Consider the following 21,022-nt stretch of genomic DNA (forward strand, 5'->3'; position numbering starts at 1 on the left):
GGCAAACCTGTATTTGTACCAGTGTTTCCGCGGGTAACTGTCATTGCGGCCACAATGGCAAAAAACACAGGAAAAGTATATTGAATGCAAGTAACTTCAGTTTGTAGATTAACAGCGTGTGAGACGGAGCCTGCTGGACCTGGGCCAGAGATGTGACCCATGGTCAGAATATCATAGTTCATAAAAATACAGCGCAGTAATGTTACAGACATTTCATATACACAACGTGAGTAACTCCACTGACCCGCCATTCTACCAGTTAGACCCATTCCTATAAGTCAGCAGTTTCTCTGTAAGTAGCGTCCTTCGCACTCCCTCTCTCTCCTATTTATTGCAGATAGCTAATTTTCATTTACATGTGTTGCAGATGTATGTCTATACAACAGACAACCTCAACTTAAGAAGAATGTAGCATAATATGGATGTGAAAGCAGTTATAAATAGCATATGTGACAATAGAATTTGTTTTGGCTAAAATCAACAAATAATCATGATAATTAATCGTGATCACAATACTGATCAAAGTAATCATGATTATCATTTTGGCTATAATTGTGCAGCCCTCTACTGCACAATACGTTTTTTGTGAGTATTGGTCCTCAGAGGAAACAGAAAATCTGGTTCCTTAAATTGAACAAATCAATGCCCTGCATACTTAGACTGTGCACACCAACACAGCAAATATAACAGAATCAATCTCTAATTTGTCACATCACCCTTTCCATCTCTTCCTATTAAAGGCTTCTTTTCAGTGAGAACCTTATCTTATTCTAAGCCATTACATCTTTCTGTGCTGTCATACCCTCATATTCCATTTAAGAAGCTTCATCCATTAGTTTAATTATCTCTTTTTTGGCTCAAGAAACTTCAACTAAGCAACAGTATGAACTTCCACACCTGAATATTGGAGAAGCCATACTGCAACCACTTTCTCAACTCACTAGTGAGAGTAATTATATCATGTTAGCCCAATTGGGTGTAAGTGGAAATGGTAAACTCTAATTGTTCTCTTTGCGTCACTTTTAACTACATAGTTGGTTACATTAGAGTGAACTACATGTTGTGTTTATAAACTATGGTCTAAATTGCTCAAAGAACAATGGTCCAAAACTCAGAGTCTGGTGTTTGCTTTTTGCACAGCGAACATTTACCGCACTCACTTAAATTATATCCATGCCAAATGACAAACTAGCAAGTCCACCTAGGCACAGTGGTGCTTGGAGCTAATTGCTAACATCAGCATGCTAATAAGCTCACAATGACAACGCCAACATGCTGATGTTAAGCAGGTATAATGTTCACTATAGCAAACATCTGAGATTAGGTTGATATTAGTTCTAAACAAAAAGTACAGCTGAGGCTGATGGGAATGTAATTAGTTTTGTGTGTGTGATCATAAATAATGGTGGCGTTATAGGACAAGTTAAGGGATAACTAAAGTGATTACAATTTATCCTGAGGGAAACATGAATGCCTTTATCAAATTACATGGCAAACTATACAGTAATTGCTGAGATATTTCACCTAAAACCACAAATATGAACCTGCTGGTAGCTTCAGAGGAAAAGTCATTAGGATACGTCCTCTGAGAAACATGAATGTCTGTACGGATGTGCCCATCCATCAAGAAGTAGATGTGGAGCCATTTCACTTGATATGTAAAAGCTATAACATGTGGTGGCACTATGGAAAGGCAGAGGATCGTCAAAGTCAGTATAATTCATCCTCTGGGCATAATGGACATCTGTACAAAATTTCATGGCAATCCATCCATGAGATATTTCAGTCTGGACCAAAGTGGTGGAACAACAGGCGGTCAGTGCCATCCCTAGAAATGCAGCTAGCAAGGCTTAAAATGTCACACATGCCAACCAACACAGAACCAATTTTGTCACAGTTCTTGCATTAAGCAGCTGGACATCAGATGGGGAGGGCAGAGGAAGCGGCGGTAGATGACTGCCTGAGGGCCCTCGTCCTTGACTAAAGGGACTACGCAATGGCACGAGGGTGAGTGGACAGTGGGCCACTGCAAAGCAATGAACCAGGACAGGCATAAGGAGACAGTCAGGCTGCTGTCTCCAAGGGGACAGAGGTTGTGAGACACACAGATGACTCACTTACCTGCTTGTTACAGTATGGCATCAGGATGGCCCCACAGCATGAGGTCACACTAAGCAGACCATTAGCCACAGTCAACAGTTAGAGGTGAAATATCTCAACCCACATGGTGAACCCTGAGATCTGGTATTTTATTTCGTCTGTTTGTACATGCCATTTTGCGAGAGCTGCTATTTTACAGGTTTGGTCCTACAGTGACAAATAGTGTGAAAACAAGCAAATGTCTCAAAAATCCTTCCTAAATGGCCATGATATAAAATCTCCTCTCAAAGTGTGACATGGTAGTTACAGATACTGCTATATATATATTATGTCTTATTTACAATATGTGTGGAGGACAAATATCTCTAATATCAGTTGCAATTTTCAATATCAGATACAGATTGTGAATGACTTTAGGGACACAATCAGATTTTCATCTGTCATAACATGCAAATTGCATGTACACAAGCTGTATGGGACTGATACAGAGATCCATGCACAGCCCTAACATTGTAATAAACTTTCAAAAGCTCATGAGCTATTATATTTCTTATTAGTTGAAACAGAAATACACACAAATGAGTACCAACACAACAATGCACACCATGACAGATATTCAATGACACGTATAATAATAAAATTAAAACCGTTAAATGTTACTATATGTTTCCTAGAAGTGGCCTCCTGGGAGTAGTTCGTAGTAGTTTAAAATATTTAACTCAATGACAAGTGTCATCCCAGCCTACAAACCATATTCTACAGTCTAAATCACTTCTAGATTGGTATTAATCCTCACAAAAATCACACTATAATCATTTTAATTGTGTAAATTTTAATATTTTTACAATCAAAATGAGAACAATGATACAAAAAGTTTCTTTCCCTTCAATGTGGAGAATCATATCACAATATCAGTCAAAATAATAGCTATTTGATATTTTTCCTCATATCGTGCGGCCCTAATCAGCAAGAACCATTCACATATCTATGGAAGGAGTGTCAGAAATGACAGAATCCTAAAAATTGGGATCAATTGGGACAAAAAATGTCCCCAAAATGTTAAATATTTTTACATTTACAAGTTTAGGCCAACATTCTAATACTACATTGAGCCATTGTTTTATTATTATTTACATTTCCTCAACATACACATAAAAGTCGCCCCTTAAATATTTTCTAATTTTCTACACAGTATGAAAGGCAAAGCGAAGCCCCACCTAACAGAGTCAGAAGTCCGAACCTCCCGAGTTGGCCATTACTTTAATAATCAACAGCACCTTGGGCAGATAACACAGTAGAACGGTTGTTTACAGCCAACGTTTGGATGATGGTTATTGTTTAGGATAGGCCACAAAGTCTCCACATTTAATAGGTGCCTTCCTCTTTGTTGCATGAACTCTCTGCAGAGATCACAGCTGAACACAAAAAAATGTCTAAGTCAATCCCGCCATTAGTGTGAGATATGGCGGGAACAGACTAAAACACACAGCCAGAGGCCATCTTAACATAACCTTCTTGGTGGAGGTAAGCATCAAATTCAGACAAATTATCTTCCCGTTTTGCACCTGTGCTCTTAGACCTCAACTAAAAAGACATGTATTTATTAAATTGGATGTAGACGCCTTTATCTGCAGAGCTAAACCTGCTGCTTATTCACATGGTTTCACGGTCATCCTTCACTTGTATTTTTACAGCTTGACAGTGTGTGCATCTTTGAATACATGTATCAGTCAGTAGACACAGGGAGGCAAGAAAGTGGAAGAAATGAAAACTGAGTGCAGCAGAGAGAGAATATGTGCAGTTTTAGTTTTTAGCCTTGTGTATCCCAAAAACCACTAATAAGGCCACAAATCACAAGATAGCACATGACCACATCCACAGATGAGTGTTGTGTTGAGCTAAGCACAGCAAGCAGCCATTTTAAATCCAGCCTTAATCCACTCAGTGTCTCACCCTCCTCAGTACCCTCATCGCATCCACATGCAAACACCCTGATCAGAATTGAGATGCGGCTAGCATTAGTAAAGATAGATGGAGGAAAATTAAGGATAGAAGGAAAAGGAGAGGTGAATGCTGGGGAAGATTGGTTATATTCATTTCCTAATTAAAGCTTTCGAGGGCAGGTGTCCTCTTGGTATGGACATAAAAACAAAGAAAAAATAACAAAATTTGATTTTCAATTCAACTCCACTGATGCCCTATGTTGTACCTTTACTAGGCATTCCTCAAACAGAGACATGCACCACGAAATCAAAGCCCAGCGTACTGTACATTAAGTGGCGCCGAAATGTAAATACGGGCTTGTTGTTACCACAGCAGCTATTGGATGTCATGCTGTAGCAGTACAAAGTTTTTACCCTCTGGCTTCAAAGTTTCCCTCTGTAGCTTGAGGCTAAAAACATGTTATTTATTTCTTTTCTTTTTGAAAAGGAAGTAAAAGGGGATTGGCTCCATTTATATATTACAGAAAACTTTATTAAAACTTAATTAGCACACTCAATGTTTTCAAAAATGAGGATGCGTTTGCTTAATTCAAACAACAAGTTCCATTTTTAAATTCTAATTACTGCTGCTGAATTAAAAGTGTCATGTTCAGATTTAAAAACAGAACATACATTAACAGCAACCCAGTAAAAGTGTTTGGATTCTAAATTGTGTGAAAGCCTAAACCTTTCTTGCAATATGCAAAGAGCAGCTTCTACCCCATTAATTTCTTGATACATCTACATTATTTATTACCCCTTGCAGGTATACAAGCTCCCACTTAAATGAGTCATGAAACTCTATAAGACAAAGAATGACAGGCCTGAGTGATCTTTTTCCTGCCTATGAGAATTTGAAAAGAAATTAAAATAAATATCTTTGCGTTTGCAGAAAGATAATAGGGCAGGCCGTTTTGGATTTTATCGTGTCAATGTATGGGCTATATTTAACTTACCTCATGCTTTAAGCTATCCAACAACAAGAGATTGATGAACCAAATTATAGAACCAATAATTACAAATTCCCCCCCAAAAAAAACGAATCCATATATTGTCTTTTCTTTCTTCCATAAGCCATGTCGCCCATCACACAGGCACCAATAGCCCACAAAACAACACAAAAATAAGGCTTGTACCACTCTGAGCTATTGCCCTCTCTAAGCTCAGCTCACCCCCTCAGCAGCCATTACTCTTCTGTGCTGCAGTTGTTCTGCAAGCTAAGCAGGGACAACAATGGCTACATGTTTACACAGCACAAGTGTCCTTATAATTTAGAATCCAGACAGCAATCGATAGTTAGCGGAGTAATTCAGTAAACTAGAGATGTAGCACAGGATAAATGATTTTACAAACCTGGAAACATCAGTGGTCTAGAAGTGATGCAGTACTAAATCCCATGAACTGCTTATATACAGTAACTACTCAGTATCATGCAGGTTTAAGTGCAGTTTAAGCCTAACATTCCTCCCAGCATTTAAACATATTGTCATTCAAACACTGTTTTATAATTCAAGCAAAGCATTGCACATCTTCCAACATTGTGCCATTATGCCGCCATTACAGCCTTCCCCCTTGCAGTTAACTCCTCACCTCTGGGGGGGGGGGGGGGGGGGGGGGGTACGTACTCATTACAAAGTAAGTCATCATGATTATGAGTTTCAAAAATTGCTGAGCTGCTAGCTAGCTCATTCCAGCTCATCAGCATAACCACATTAGAGAGGAAACCTGTGGGCTGGCAATCTCACACTTCCTCAATATTGCAATCCCAGCAGGCCAAGCATGTCTGCATCCATTATGTTGGACCTGAGCCACCAACTAGGCCTAATATGCTGCCACGAGGCACACCAACGCCAAGTGACACCTGAAATTAAATTAATTAGGTTGAAACAACAAACCTTTCAGCCAAATACATAAATCTGCCCCAAACAGTGAAACCAGAAGATGAGGTTGTATTTAGTTGCTGTGCATTGGGCCTTTGCTTAATTATGCTATACTGGTGGCACAGGCCCAGGACACTTTTCTCTTGACATCCCCATGTGCCAATACAAAAACAATAAACTCCAACAAAACCTCACTGATACAGTATTAGCTCAGGACATGGAGGGAAGCACCAACTTATTTCCTTTCTTAATTTATTTCAATCTAGAAATAGGAAAGAGATTGGCAGAAGCAGTGGGAAGTAAGATGATTTGGAGCTCAATTCTGCTAAATTGGTTGCTGCCGGCGTGATACATCATGGAGAATTAAGATGTCTCTCCCCTAGCACAGAACTTCGGCAGCCATATTGGCACATCTGTCAAGGGGCAGACCCCTGACAGAGACAAATGGACCAATTCTGGCACACGAAGGCTGATCCAAACTGCTAGCAATAACTAAGATGAATAATGAGTCTGCTTGGGTCCAGGCAAAATTCATGTTTAATAATTAGTGTTCCTGCACCTTGTACAACTACAGTTGATACAACACATCAGCAATACTGAAGGAATATAAATGATGTTGTGTTAAGCGTCTATCATTACAGAGAATGGATGTCATAAATGCAGGGGTGTAAGATAGATGAATCTCTTTCTTTTTCCCAGGAGGAGCAAATGAATCAAGTTCAGAAAGCACTGTGGTAGTAGAGGAATGTTTCAGGATGAGAACAATAAAGTTCAGGTGTAAAGAAATCGTATAACAGCCCACCCTATTTTTTTTTTTTTTTAATGGAGTCCCTGCAGTACATTTAACATAGAAATGTGGTACACATACTGTATGTAGCATGTCAAGACGTACAAAAAAGCTCATAAGAGTCATACCCTAAACCCAACAGGAATTCCGCCATTTTGAATTGGACGAAATGTCAAGGTGCTATACTTTAACGATCTTCTCCAAGAGATGTCATCCAATCAACGTCAAATTTTTTTTTTTTGCCATCTCAAGACCTTTTACAATGAAAAGTTATTAAAAGCTTGAGTTTTTGGCCAACCGTGTGGGCGTAGCGTGGCGGTCGTTTTGAGCATTTATTGATAAACAAAGAAGTTGTTGTAATCTGAGTGTACGTTGTCCAATTTGGCCGAAGTTTTTCAAGATTCACAATGGTCTAGGCCTGAGGACATCTAAAAGCAAAAATTGAATTTTGGTCAAAGCGCCCCCTGCTGGCACTAGAAAAGCCTTACATGACAAACCTCATCCAATTTACATGAAACTTATGTGTGGTACACATGCACAACTGAGTTGCCCCCATACTTTACCCACACCCATTTACTCTTGCCACGCCCCCTTCCATAACTTGTGAGAGAGGTGTCATTGAACTCAGCAAAGAGTTCCTTTTTAATTGGTGACCATTAGGCCCGCATATGCTTAAGCTACTTCAATAATTAATTGACCAGTTTAATGTAGACTATTGTGTGAGATATCATTGAACTCAGGAGAGTTCCCTTTTCATTGTAGATGATTTGCCATGTCTGAGTGCCGCACAAATGCACAGGCGCAAGGAGAGGCGTGCACCAGTAACCCCGACACACAAGAAGGTGTGAGGGCAAACCTAACGCTGCTTGCAGCTTTAATTTTAAGTGTTATTTCAAGTGTGATGGAATTCACAACAGGGTGGAATTATTATTTTTGCATCATTATTGAAAATCACAGGGCATATTGTCCTGATGGCAACGTCATTCGACTCCATGGACTGGAAATTGACTTAACTGGAAATTAAATTCAACTGTGATTTTCAGCTGCCATTCTAAGTGTTTAATTGTGGCAGAAATCTGATTTAACAATTGCTTTGCAGTGTTCATTTGGACAAGACAAATTGCATATTTTGATCCTTGATACAAAATAAATCCTACAATAGCTTTAATATATATGATTTGATTGTCTCAAAAAAATCAGGAGCAAAACCTAATTTACAATAAAACAAATGTCATCAATAAGATTGTGGCAACATCTCTGGAGCTCTTTTAAAAATCACCTCTAGCTTTCCCTTCTGAAAAACTCACAGGAAACCTGCATTAGGGCTAGTATTTTTCTCTTCCTCCCCTATGTCCCCATATCTCCCTCTATGATATGCCTGTACAATACTCTACCCGCCATGCATACCCACTGCATGGCCTCATAGTCAGGGAGCTTTACTTTAAAGTCAAGTGTTTCACATACATGAAGGTCTACAGGGAGCAATCCTCCTCTCGATTCATTACCTCTAGGAGGCAGAGATCCTTCTGTCGGGCACCATGACAACATGGTATTGCTCTTTTCCTTCAGTCTTAGTAGGGGCGTGTTAAAGCAGCAAGATACAAAGTGCACTGCCTTCACAAGAACCCAGCAAATTTAAGGTTGTCTGACTCACCAGGTTTAGCACAGTAAAGCCACCTAACCAATCTGAGAAGTATAGTCACAATTTGAAATCGACCCAAAAACTCTAAAATCCTGTGGTGAAGGTTTTCAAACAGCTGTGTAAAGAATTTTAGTAATCAGATAAATTGTTCAACTGCAGATTAATGTTTGATTGACATATTTATCTCAAAAGCTGGGAATACCTTATCAGGTTAATTTTAGCTAGGTATTTTTACCAGATTAATATGAAGACAACAATTTGATAGATTTTAAGCTACGAATGTGGGTGCAGAAGTATAAATGAGAGTGTGATGAGAATGTGTGAATTCAAAGCCAAAACAGACAGCCCTGGCAATCAAGAATAGTGAGTTACCTATTGTTGTTTTGTATCCTCTAAAGTACTAATGAAGTTGGATCAACATAGCAATTGATCGAAAATTACACTTTATTCACTTCATTATGTGAGACATGAGTGGAAAGATTGCTAATGATCACAGGCAACCTCAGTGAAGTGGGGAAATGTAATCCACACGTATCAGACAATCGCAGGCTCTTTCAGTGGCTACAACAGCTTGTCAGGATGGCTTCCATCCAAACATTCATGACTGCTGCAGTAGGAGCTCTATCAATACAAAGCTCGGAGCTTGGAAAATGTGTGGAGGTAGACTACCATATCATCTAAATGATTTGGGCTACAGTGGCATGTGCTCTTTAATGCATTTTTTATTCCCCCAACTACCAGACAGTTAGCGTTTTTTCCCCCACCAAAATCAGAAAATCTAGCAATGAGCACAGGAAGAACATAAATCTTTTATTAGGGATAATTGCTTTATTACATTACATTACATGTCATTTAGCTGATGCTTTTATTAATAGCACATTCCAATGAAGTGCTTTCATCCTTGAAGGTACAAACTCCGGACAACAAGAAGTGAGTGCAAGTTCATTAGCTTCAAATAAGCCAAACTACAAAGACCCATATGAAAGTGCAGATCCAAAGTCATCACCAGAATGACACAGAGTACATTATTGGACTTGATTAAAGCTTTTCATGCAGAGAAAAAAACTAAAAAACAAGTGTAGATTATCTTCAGGGGGAATATATATATATATATATATATATATATATATATATATATATATATATATATATATATATATATATATATATATATATATATATTTTTCTCTTCTATATCTTATGCTTTTTTTTTTATTCTACACACTGTTAAGAGGGGATAAGACATAATGCTTCTGCAAATGCACATTAAGGTACTCCAACTGTCGTGCTGTAATTAAACTAGAAAAACAAATCAACAAGAGTGCAATCAAAAGCAAAGTACTGTCTATATATGCCCAACATATAAATAGACCGATAAAGGATGGCAACGGTACTAACAAAGAAGATATGAAAACCTGCAGAGATATAAAAAGGGGGAAAATGATGCATAGCCCTGTTCCAGTGGGTCTTACAGTGAACATGATATCATCCCTCTTGTGAAAAATGCCCATGTGCGCACACACAATTTCAGGGTGTAAGTTTCGAGGCTACTTCCAACGAGGTTCGTAACCAAAGCACATAGGAAGGTGACATGTCATGAAATGATTAGAGCTACATTGTGTGCCTCATTCCTCAATGCATTGCACTAACATGTAAAATGCAAGGGCTTTGTAATCTTTCTCATCATAAAAACGATGGTAAATATTTTTATACTAAAGACAACAATATCATTACGCAACATAAAAACTCAAACTCAAATTATGCCATATATCACCAACCATTTACGGCCCTATATAAACTTGCCAATCATTGTTATTATTATACATTCTAAATTGCTACTCAATTGCATTTGCTACTGCTCCAGTTTTATGAGACTCTTATTGGTCTACATTATTCAAACCGATATCGCCAAAAGAAGTTTGTGCAGTAGGATACACAGGGAAGCGTGTGGAAAGTCTGTGTAAAACAATGGGAGATATGCTCCTCTATATGGTCTTGTAGTCTATGTGAGTCCCTACTCATAGAAGTTAAAGTCGGTCTTGCACAAGTACCTTCTAGCTTCAGGCTAACGCTACTGTGTGCATTTCTTTTACGCTCACTTGCACAGAGCAAATGCCCTTAATAACCATTTAGCTGCTAAGGCACGCATGGTCTGTCCCCTATTCACAGCCTTAGCCACTAATTACCTTTCCGAAGCAATGGACATTTCTGTGTTCCCTGAATGCTTCCCTTTTTCTCAGTACAATCAGCCAGCTGCCTTCACTGGTAACTCTGCATCAGCCTGAAATGAATGTCCAAAATAACCCCATGTCAGCCAGTTCCCTAGCCCAATTTTCATTTTTTGTTCACACTCCCTTACAATATTAAACCTATAGCTAAAGATCCTATCTTTTACCAATTACCAGCCTGCAACTCCGCGCACAAACCCTAAGCTGAATATTACCCCAAACCGGTTACAAAATATTAGTAAGTATTAAAATCGTGTCCAGCTCCAACTGTTACAAATATGCATCGCACTCTGTTAAATAAAAGACATGCTGTACATCCCCAGAATTTAACTGAGCCAAGAAATGTACCAAATCCGAATCAAGCCAGGTGTCTAAATAAGAAAATAAACCAGAACCCTTTGTGAATAAGATTGAATATGGTCATTTGAATAAGCAATCACTAACTTAAATAAAAGATCTGCACATAATGACAGTTAGTGCAAAGATTATATACTTGATGAAGAAAAGAAAATGTAAACATAAACCTTTTGCTGTTCTTTGCACTTTTATATTTGCATTTTCTTGCCTAAAACCAGGGGAGCAGCAGTGCCAAGACAAATTATTCCATCAGTATAATAATTTTCAGAGCTGTAATTCACTCCAAGAGCACAGGGACTAAGTTAGTTATTTGCTAGGGGGTGTTTTTGGACCTTGGAACTTGTAAATATAATTTTACTGACTGCTCCTCCCTTCCTGAGCTCTTCCAGTGAGGTGCCCCCGATCAAAGCACATAACCCCTATTTCCCACCGGAGCTGCTCAATGGCCAACAGAAGGCTGTGTTTGCACTGTGAACGTGTGCAGCTGAATGTGAAGTGGTTCTCTTAAAGAACATTGATGTGTGCTTTTTCAAACTGTTGCCTGACAAAATATGCATCTCCTGGTCATACACCTACCTAAAAAAGCATCACACTATTAAACATGAAGTGATTTATGACACAAAAGGAGTGTTTTTCCCATTGACTTCCTTTTTGTCTGAGCAACCTCTATATTTATTTAGAAGTGAGCGGGCACAAAACTAGTTAATGCAAAACACTGCATGTTGGTAGCCTTTAGGGTGTAGAGTGGAAACGTATTGAATTTGAATTGCTGTATAAACTCTATAAACAAAAAGCCTTTTAAAATAAAAAATAAAAGCTACTGACATAATGTAATGACAAAAATATATTTATACCTGTTTTGTTAACTTTCTAAAGCTTATATCCCGGCTGCTGCCTCTTAAAGACTTCAGAATTTACACATCAATTTGCAGTTTTCACTTGAAAAACATACCCCATCTTCACCGGCCAAATGTACATATGAAAACACATTATACTCAGAAAATGTTCACGAGCATAAAAGTGCACATAATCAAACATCCATTAGAGCACACATCGACTGGTCACTCGAGTAAGCCCGGAATATAAGCTAAAGTGCGTTGTTTCTGTTGCCCCCATGAGGAATTAAAAGTAATGACAACAATTCTGTTGGTGTATCCACATGAGACAAGCCTTCCGTGATCGCGCCCCATCCCTCCTCCACACCGTTGCTTGTAACCAAGGAGGACACAGAGGTTTAAAAAAAAATTATTTAGAAGAGGTAATTTTCTTTAGTTGAGTTTCTGTACACAAAAGTCGCCCAACGGCACCAATTTCTAAACATACTGAGAAATACAGAGATAGTTGTGTGGAGCTGATAGTCTTATTTACCTTTGTATCAATGGCAATGGTTTCAGTGTGTTGTATGTTCATTGATATAAAAAAGTTACGGACTAAAGTCTTAAAACAACTAATCTAGCTAGGCTTTCACAACCAGGCCCGCTGTATTTCTAACACTCTTTAATGCAAATGGAGGTTTGTTTAAAACAGCTGCCAACTGTGCAATTAAATATGACATACTAGAGGGCATTATCGTCCTTTATGCTTTTGTGGTTGACTTTCGTATCGGTAGCGATCACTTGATGAAGAAGAGTTCAAGACAAATCGCGAGGTTGCATGCACATGAAATGATTGGATTGCATTTCAATCCACACAAATTGCATGCCTGATTCAAACCCAATAATAAAACAAATACATTTTGATCGACTCATTTGTGGTTAATCACAGTGGGCTACGACATAATCTGAAAACCAACTCACTTTACCGTATGCCAGTGTTTTCTTCTCTCCAGTGCATAGGTTTAATTAGAGTTATTAGGAGAAATGAAAGCATACAATACAGGTATTCTATTATATAAATACCAATTAAGCCCTTTTGGTTACAGCAGTGAGGAGGGAATAGGGGGTTCTTGCAAAATGGTAGACAAAAATAGGAAAATTATGGGCAAGATGCCGTCGAGGTGAACTCTCGAGTCAAAGAAATGCATTTCCCGTCCTCTTGAGATCTATGATCAGCGCACAAATGAGATCTCACCTGAATAGGACCAGTAGGGGTCACCAGCTGCCCTCCTCTCCCTCATTACGCCGGTTCTCTCATGACGCCCGTCTCCGGCATGGTGAGGAGGTTGGCCACCCAATGAAACTGTGGGAGGCAGACACAGAGGTGTGTTTCATTTACAACCTGAACAAATACTGAAGTATGCATTTAACAATCTATTAACAATGGCTGAGAAAATGTACACAGCTAATATAAAAATTTGGTAACAAAGTAAGAAATTTATAAAGAAAATGAAATTAAAAGCCCAGTCTCCCAAGTACTTCTGTTCACATTTTGAAGGGTACATTACATTTACATTTTTTATTGCATTGCCAAACAAAGTGTGCCCTCAATGCTGTTTACTAAAATGTGAGAGTATGAAGGTTGGGGTGATGGCCTAATCATAATGGCATTGAAAATATAAATACGTTGTTAAAGAACTAAATCCAAGTGTTTTCAGAGTCAAAGATCAAGATCAATGGGTTGTAAATTCAACACTACAACAAATTTAAAAAATACAACAGGCTATATGCTCAAAATTGTAGATTAAAGCTACCTGCATGCTTAAATTTAATAGACATATTCAGTCAAAGTGCCTCAATTCTCCTCCCAAATTGCAGCTGCTGCAGCTGCTCAGCAGGGGATTCTAACCCACTGTGCTGACAGCGACTGAAACATACAGTACTTTAGGATAAATTCTACCTATCTTGGTCTGGCTAATATGACACATTTTAGTTTCTTGGACTTCCTAGTCTCCCAAATTGAACTTGTAAAAAAGGAGGAGTAGCTACTGTGGGGACGATGTGTGCCAATTAAGAAAAAAAGCCTTGCTTTTAGTCTAGTTGTCATCAATTGACACAATGCCTTAATGGTAGTAATGATCATCACCATCGGGGATTTCCAAAAAGAAAATAGAGGAGCTTCTCTTCAGCCTCTATGATGCTTCTTGCTCTCTTATAGCTACAATCACATTATTTTAAAGCAGCAGCTGGCCTGGGGAAGAAAAATGAAATAGACTGGATGGTCAATAGGCTTATTTAAGCATGGATGTAATAATGCCTACAATGACAACAGCTTCCATGCTTAGCTGTGTGGAAACTTAATTCAGTAAAATGCAGCCAGCCTATGTTAACAGGAGTGTAGACAATCAGTAACATGTTTTCTAGGCACAAATATCTCTTCAGCTTCTCTCGGAAAATTGCCCCGAAAGAGGACAAACATTGTCAACAGGATTACAGTGATTGCTAGAGGCACAAATTGTCCTTAAGCATACAGACTCCCTAGTCCCCGACTTGCAATAATCAAACTCATTGGAGAAATTGTCTTGTACAACGGATGCGGCTTGTGCCAGTAGAGAAGAAAATGTTCAGCCGAAGCCATTGTCAGTCAAGCACTAGAAAACCTGAGTTTTTCCATTGCTTCAAGCAACCAAAACCTTATGTGGCATTCAAACCCCAGATACGTATTGGCTAATATTGGTTGCCGGTTGCTAGAAGGATGCAAAGAATTGGGTAGGCAGATTGTGTAAATGGGAATGGCAGGAAAACCTGAAACAAAAACAGAGATGACAATCTGCCAGACTCAAAATGGAAGCAGAAATCACTGATCTCTGCTGCACTACAGTTTTGGAATCAATTTAGAAAATCCATGTTGTGCCGTATTTCTTTTTAAAGCGGTTACAAATTGTACTCTGTACGGTGTTCACCGTTTAAAAACTATTCACACGGTTGCTTTTAGAAACAGTAGCACAACAGTGCTTATAATCTTGCATTGAGAATACACTAAAACTATCACAACAGTCAAGGCATACATGTCTCAGCATCCGTTCATTCTAACACTAGCAAAAGAGCTATACAAACAAGAACCCCAATTTTAGCACCATAATACAAATACTCTGTCACATAATATTATCTACCAAAACACATACAGATTATGATCATTTTAAGCTTTTCCCAACAGCAGTTTAAAATCTCCATTTGCATTACACAAAGTGACAGGACTTCCCTTCAGTTATTGTATTAGCACATGCCATGTTGTCTTTTGTCGTTTTTTCTTTTGTCGGTTGTAATTGTTACTGTATGGTACATGCACTTTTTTTTCAAATCTAGATAATGTATTGGTAAACATACATTTTAAATACTATCTTCTGAGTTTCTGGACTTCTATTCTCAAGCTTTAGATAGCTTTTCAGGGTGTCCCCTTTCACATATCTCCAACACAGTATGTCATATTATTTAACTTTTGTATCTCAGACTCTTGAAACGAAATAACCTTCAGTGGGTTGTGGTTCTCACACGCACACACGCACACACACACACACACACACACACACACACATACACCTCTTACTAATAGTTTCATCATTACCGGGGATTAATTAAACTAAGCACTGCATCAAGCAAAGCCTTTGCCTGCACTTAAAGTCAGCACATTATTGTCTACAAAAATGGTCCCCACTATGGTGTGAGCCACTTACAGGGTTTATCAAATCAAATCCAATGTGTGATGAAAAGGTCACAGAGGCTAAAGGGTTGAAGTTATAAATGTCTGCTTTGCTATCATCAGACATATCAATTCACAATGTGGAAAATAGGGGTTAGCATAAAGTGTGAAACAGAGATGGAGGGTGTCTCTGTGACAGAGACTTGGAGCATACTTGAAGGCAGGTTGTGAAACAGGAGGGCTGCACCGCCTTTGATCAGAGAGCACAGGAGACAGCACCATGTCAACAGTTTACTCTCATGCATGTCAGCCGTCCCCTGTGGGCAAAGGATTAAAGCCACAGCATCTCCGATAGAGCAGAGCAAACACAGTCGAAGCTGGGCCTGAAGGAGACGGAGGAGAGCTGCACAGCCCCTTAAACAACATTCAGAAATCTTAACTCCAGAAAACACAAGTGAATGACAATTATGTTGGGTTAACCGGTAGTTTAAATGAGATGCTCTTTTCAGAGAGTTGGGGCTCAAAGGTAAATTTACATTTTGGCATTGTGAAACTTTGTCTGATTTTTACATCCAAGTAGGTTCTCAGGGAGCATGGAGAAAATAAAAAGCCTTCAAAACACCTAGAAAACAACACCTTGTACAATGTCTAGGCATATAAATTATTTTCCTTTTTGCATTGCCCTGAGGGCGGTTAAATCATCTACACCACCATTAAGCCCTGCTATTTGTTCCATAATATCACACACAACAACAAGCCAGGACCTCCTGGGAGCCCTTGAAAAACAGCAGCCTAACAACAACCACAGGAGTGTTTAACTTTCATTAGTCATCAGGGTCCAACGTTCAATCTTCAATATCAATCTTATCAGCAATGTTAGCATCAGTTATGTGACGGAAAGCTGTGCTGGAATATTCATGTTGCCGGGAGAATTATTTGGGGGTGGATAAGCTGTCAAATGCATTCTGAGTTACAATGTCCATGTAATGTACACAAACACTATTGTTTAGATGTTTTAAGCAACAAATTGTTTTAAGCCTTATGCTGAATAGCTAAAAGCTCACAATAGCACAACAAGGGGGCGGCCTCTGGCTCACCCAGTGAGAGCGTTCGCCCCATGTTGGCTGAGTGCTGCAGCGGCTCGGGAATCCGACCTGCGGCCCTTTGCTGCGTGTCATCCCCCATCTATCTCTCCCCTTTTACTGTCTATCCACTATAATAAAAGGGAAAAGCCCCACAAAAAATAATCTTTCAATAGCACAATAGGATATTAGTTTTTTTCTCTACAGAGTGAGTAATCGCCTTATCTTTACAGTGTATGGTAATCACTTGCATTAGTCAATTCCAGACTCAAAGACTACTGGAAGGGGCCAGAATTCATGAAATAAACAGAAACCTATTCAGATTGCTGTCCTAATCGTGTGGTATACCACTTTAAGAAAATGCATGTGTGCATGACAACGGAAAACAATTATTTCCACCAAAATAGTGTTATTGCTAAGCTTGTTATCAACACACAGAAACAGAGTCAAATGTGCGTTATGTGAAAAAGACAACTAACGGTACAGTGAAAGTGCATCATATGGTAATAAGTGATGAATGGCCCATATAAGCTTAAAATAGAAAATGGAACACTAGCATTTCAACAATATTCTATATTTTGTTAACAACCCAAGAAAAGACCAAAACCACAATGCATTGTTATATCGCTCAATACTTTCACACTTACACCTACAGAAGAAATACTTTTTTTGGTTTTATTAAACAAGTCGTAGTATACACAGTATACTTTCATTTTAAAAACTGTTTCTTAAAACAGCTTGGCAATATAGTTTTTAGCAAATATTACTCAACCGAAGTAAATTGTTTATTTTTTGGAGACTATTTTCAGCTGCATTTGTGTGAGTACTTTCTGAAGCAGGATGGTGTGTGTGGGATTGCCTCAAAATAAACTACAGCGCCCATGTTAATGGTAATGAATGAACGTGTCACAAAGGAACAATGCTGTGGACAAAATTTGATTGTGTCCTTATGCATTTTGAGGATATAGCACAGAGGAATAAGCTGTATCAGGCTTTTGCAACTCCCTTTTCTGTTTTGGTGTTGGTATTTGTTGACTAAGAAAGCTACAGAACTAGAATTAGAAAAGGCTTAACCTTTAAGAGCAATAAGATAATCATAGTATTCTGCTGTTTTTATACACACTTTAATAATCTTAATCTTAAACTGGGAGTAACAAGTGGCAGTGTGATAGCTGAAATCCCTTAGAACAATGGTGCTACTTAACCTTTATGATCAAGGAAAAGTCAACTGAGCTCACTTGCAGTCTTTTAGAGATGTATAATGTGTTCTGGCTGACACTATTTCACTAATAAACCAGGTGCTGAAAACTATGTGAAAATACCTCAGCAACACTAACTTACATTGCCAATACATATCCGACATGTCAGTCAGCATTTGTCATCTTTCACATTCTCCTGGCCTGCTTTACATTCATACAGCTACAAACAGACGGTTCGGCACAGTTCATTCACGTCACCCATCCCCATTTTCTCAGTTTGTCCTTTAATTAGAGGGAGAGAGAAGGCATATCATTAAATATACTAATTAGACAAACTACAGTCTTAACAACTTTTACATTATTCTGTCTGAATTCATACTAAATAGACGTGAGCTGTATTTTTCAAAGGCATCACGAGTGTATCATCATGAGTGTATAAAGGGCAGACTCTTGATGCAAAATTTCTATGTATATGAGGAACAAATGTCGCATACTGAGGGAGACAGCTGCTGTCTGCACAATCTCATCTGCAATGCATAGTGTCTGTCAAACGTGAGAACATCAGCTTGTCTTTCTGTTTTGTAGAATTACTAACATGTATTTATGACAAACTCATTTAAATTTCAAATGTGCTCATTTTAATTCAAATGCCAAACACCTGACTCAATCCACGGCATATGGAGGTTCACATGGTTACTAGTACAAGTCACAGCAGTAAAACAAGGTTGTGGGTCGAGCATAGAAAGGGGGGTAAGTGGAGCTTGATCTTGAGAGTGCATGTGTTTCTCATTCCTCGGGAAGTGGGCGATGAGGCTACATATCCCCGGACGTTTTTGAGTCACACCAAGGACCTCGGGAACATGAGAACTGCCAAGATCAGCCAAAGACACCGAACAGCGAGAGCTGAGCTTTAGGGCTAAAACAAAACTCAGAAATACAGTAATAAAACAACAACTTCAATCCCAATGCAGATATTTAGGCCTACACAGCTAAAAGCAAACAAGCAGTTTCAGCAAAGAGGACATCAGCACCCTTGGGCCAATGAAATGCAGCCATATTTAGCGAAAATACACCCATTAGTCTAGTTAGTTAAATTCTTCCTTCAGCTTCTAATGAATGAAAAATAAAACTGAAAAATACCAAAACTAATTTTAATATAGTCCTTAATGCCTTGTCTTTATCTACTTTTTTAATTCTTTTGCGCGTTTGAGCCGGTCTATGTGCATGTCAAGGTCTGTCTGGCTTTTTCAGTAATTGTGTTAGTTGCTACTGCACATGCAACTGAGATGAGCGAAGACGTTTTTGGCAATTCCATGCATGGTGCTAAAAATCCTAAAATACAACTTCATAGAGAGATATAGAGAGAAGTAGAAATAGTAATGTGACAACAATTTTAAACCAACTTTTAAAACACTGCCAAACACACACTAGGTATTGTGTGCATAGTGTGGACCTCCTCATAAACAGAAAAACATTTTTGTTTGTGTTCCATTTGGGAACTTGAACAAAGCAAGCTGAATAGGAGGAAGGTCAAATAAGGCAGTCTCAACTTTTTCATTAAGCCACGCTCTGCAGTCTTTTCTCTAAAACGTATATGAAGAAATGAAGCTGAGGCCATCTCATTATTATTAAATCAAAAATGGGCGGCTGTGGCTCAGTGGCAGAGCGGTCACTTGCCAATTGAAAGGTTGGTGGTTTGATACCTGGCCCTGCAGTCCCATGTCAAAGTATCCTTGAGCAAGACACCGAGTTGCTGGACATCAGTGTGTAAATGTATGTGAGTGCTCATCTGATGAGCAAGTGGCACCTTGTACGGCAGCCTCGGCCACAGTGTATGAATGTGTGTGAATTGTCCCTGTAATTTGTAAAAGCGCTTTATAAGAACAGTCCATTTACAAATTCAATTGTTTCACCAATTCTCAGGTCAGATGCTCACATCTCCTGCAGTGCACTCCCTTGTAAAAAAAGTAAATCGATTCATATGGGGGGACATGGCCTGATCAGCGCAATTTTTTTTTACCTTTTACAAGGAATAAGTGAGAAACAGTGCATCAAACGACTTTTATGGAGCATGTGGGAAAAAAGGTACAGATGAAAGTCTCTAGTGTTTACCGCCATCCTTTAAAACAACGGAGCACATCCTGGCATTTATTCTAAATTCATAGCTGGTAAAGAACAATTGTTCTATTGTTTGAGCAAAATGGACTCATAAATGCATTAAAAGTGCATGACTTCCTGTGGAGAAGTCAACATTTAACATAGCATACACACAGGCTAAACACAGTAAATGGCTGTAACTCAGAAATTGTGAAATTATATAGCAAATATGAATGGTGTCAATCTGCTGTTGAGTGTGCTCCCAGGGACACGCTGATGCAGTGAAGTAAATGCATTAAATAGCTGCCATGCTTACTGATTGAGTCCATCAGGGGCTCTGATGAAAAACATTAACAAGATTAAACAAATTCAGGGCTAGTGACCTATTTATTAGACTAGCTATGGCTTGTTCCCTTCCCAGACTATAATAAACAATGCTCAAACATGTCTCAAAACACAGTGGCAGGATTGTACATAACGGCTCTGACAATGTCAAGAAAATTTACTGTGTAAAGTGAGGTTTTCAATTTTCAATATGTGGCAATTGGATCGCTTACGTGCCAAGAGCTTATGAGGTCATTCCTGAGGGCACGGTATGCAGCCCTGCATGAATTGTTTAGTTATTGATTCCTAAATAAATTCAGCTGCCTTTGGTAGATACATTACACTCACGCATTACTGGTGTTCATGAATGGTGATAGTTGATTACTGGCAATGTAAATGAGTCCATCTGACTCAACAGGTAGAGCGTGACACTGTCACTGCCGAGATGGTGATTTGAACTCGATACATCTGGGCTGAAAATACATGTTGTTGTAGCAAGAGTAAAAGGGATTTCAGTTGTAAAATACTACTATAATGAAGCTGCAAATTCAGACAAATATGTGGAATAAAATACCTGTGGAAATGTGCTTTTGTAGAAAACATCCGCTTAGTGCTGATGAAAAAAACCTAACCTGTAGTTCACTGGCCAAATGACTCAATGCTAGCCATAAATAATACCACTGCACTAGGATTTTGCATGCATCACTTCCAAAGAGGCTCTTCATGTTTGCCAGAGGCCATGCAGGCAGTCAGACCTCCTCCCTTCCTTCCTTTTTAAATGCTTTTAGATGTTGGATTCTGATCAATACTTAAAGCTGGATTTAGAAAC

The 21,022-nt window shown here is 38.8% G+C and overlaps 1 protein-coding gene across 2 annotated transcripts in view; it reads right to left on the reverse strand.

Annotated features, from left to right (window-relative positions):
• Positions 1-21,022, reverse strand: part of ca16b (carbonic anhydrase XVI b) — a 100,005-nt gene that overhangs the window by 63,923 nt on the left and 15,060 nt on the right. For both annotated transcript variants that reach the window (XM_034870222.1, XM_034870224.1), the window contains exon 2: positions 13,047-13,154. In XM_034870222.1, coding sequence (XP_034726113.1) covers positions 13,047-13,154 — 108 coding nt within the window. The remainder of the gene's footprint in view (positions 1-13,046; positions 13,155-21,022) is intronic.

Source organism: Etheostoma cragini, chromosome 4 (assembly GCF_013103735.1).
Source record: "Etheostoma cragini isolate CJK2018 chromosome 4, CSU_Ecrag_1.0, whole genome shotgun sequence".
NCBI classification, from domain to species: domain Eukaryota; kingdom Metazoa; phylum Chordata; class Actinopteri; order Perciformes; family Percidae; genus Etheostoma; species Etheostoma cragini.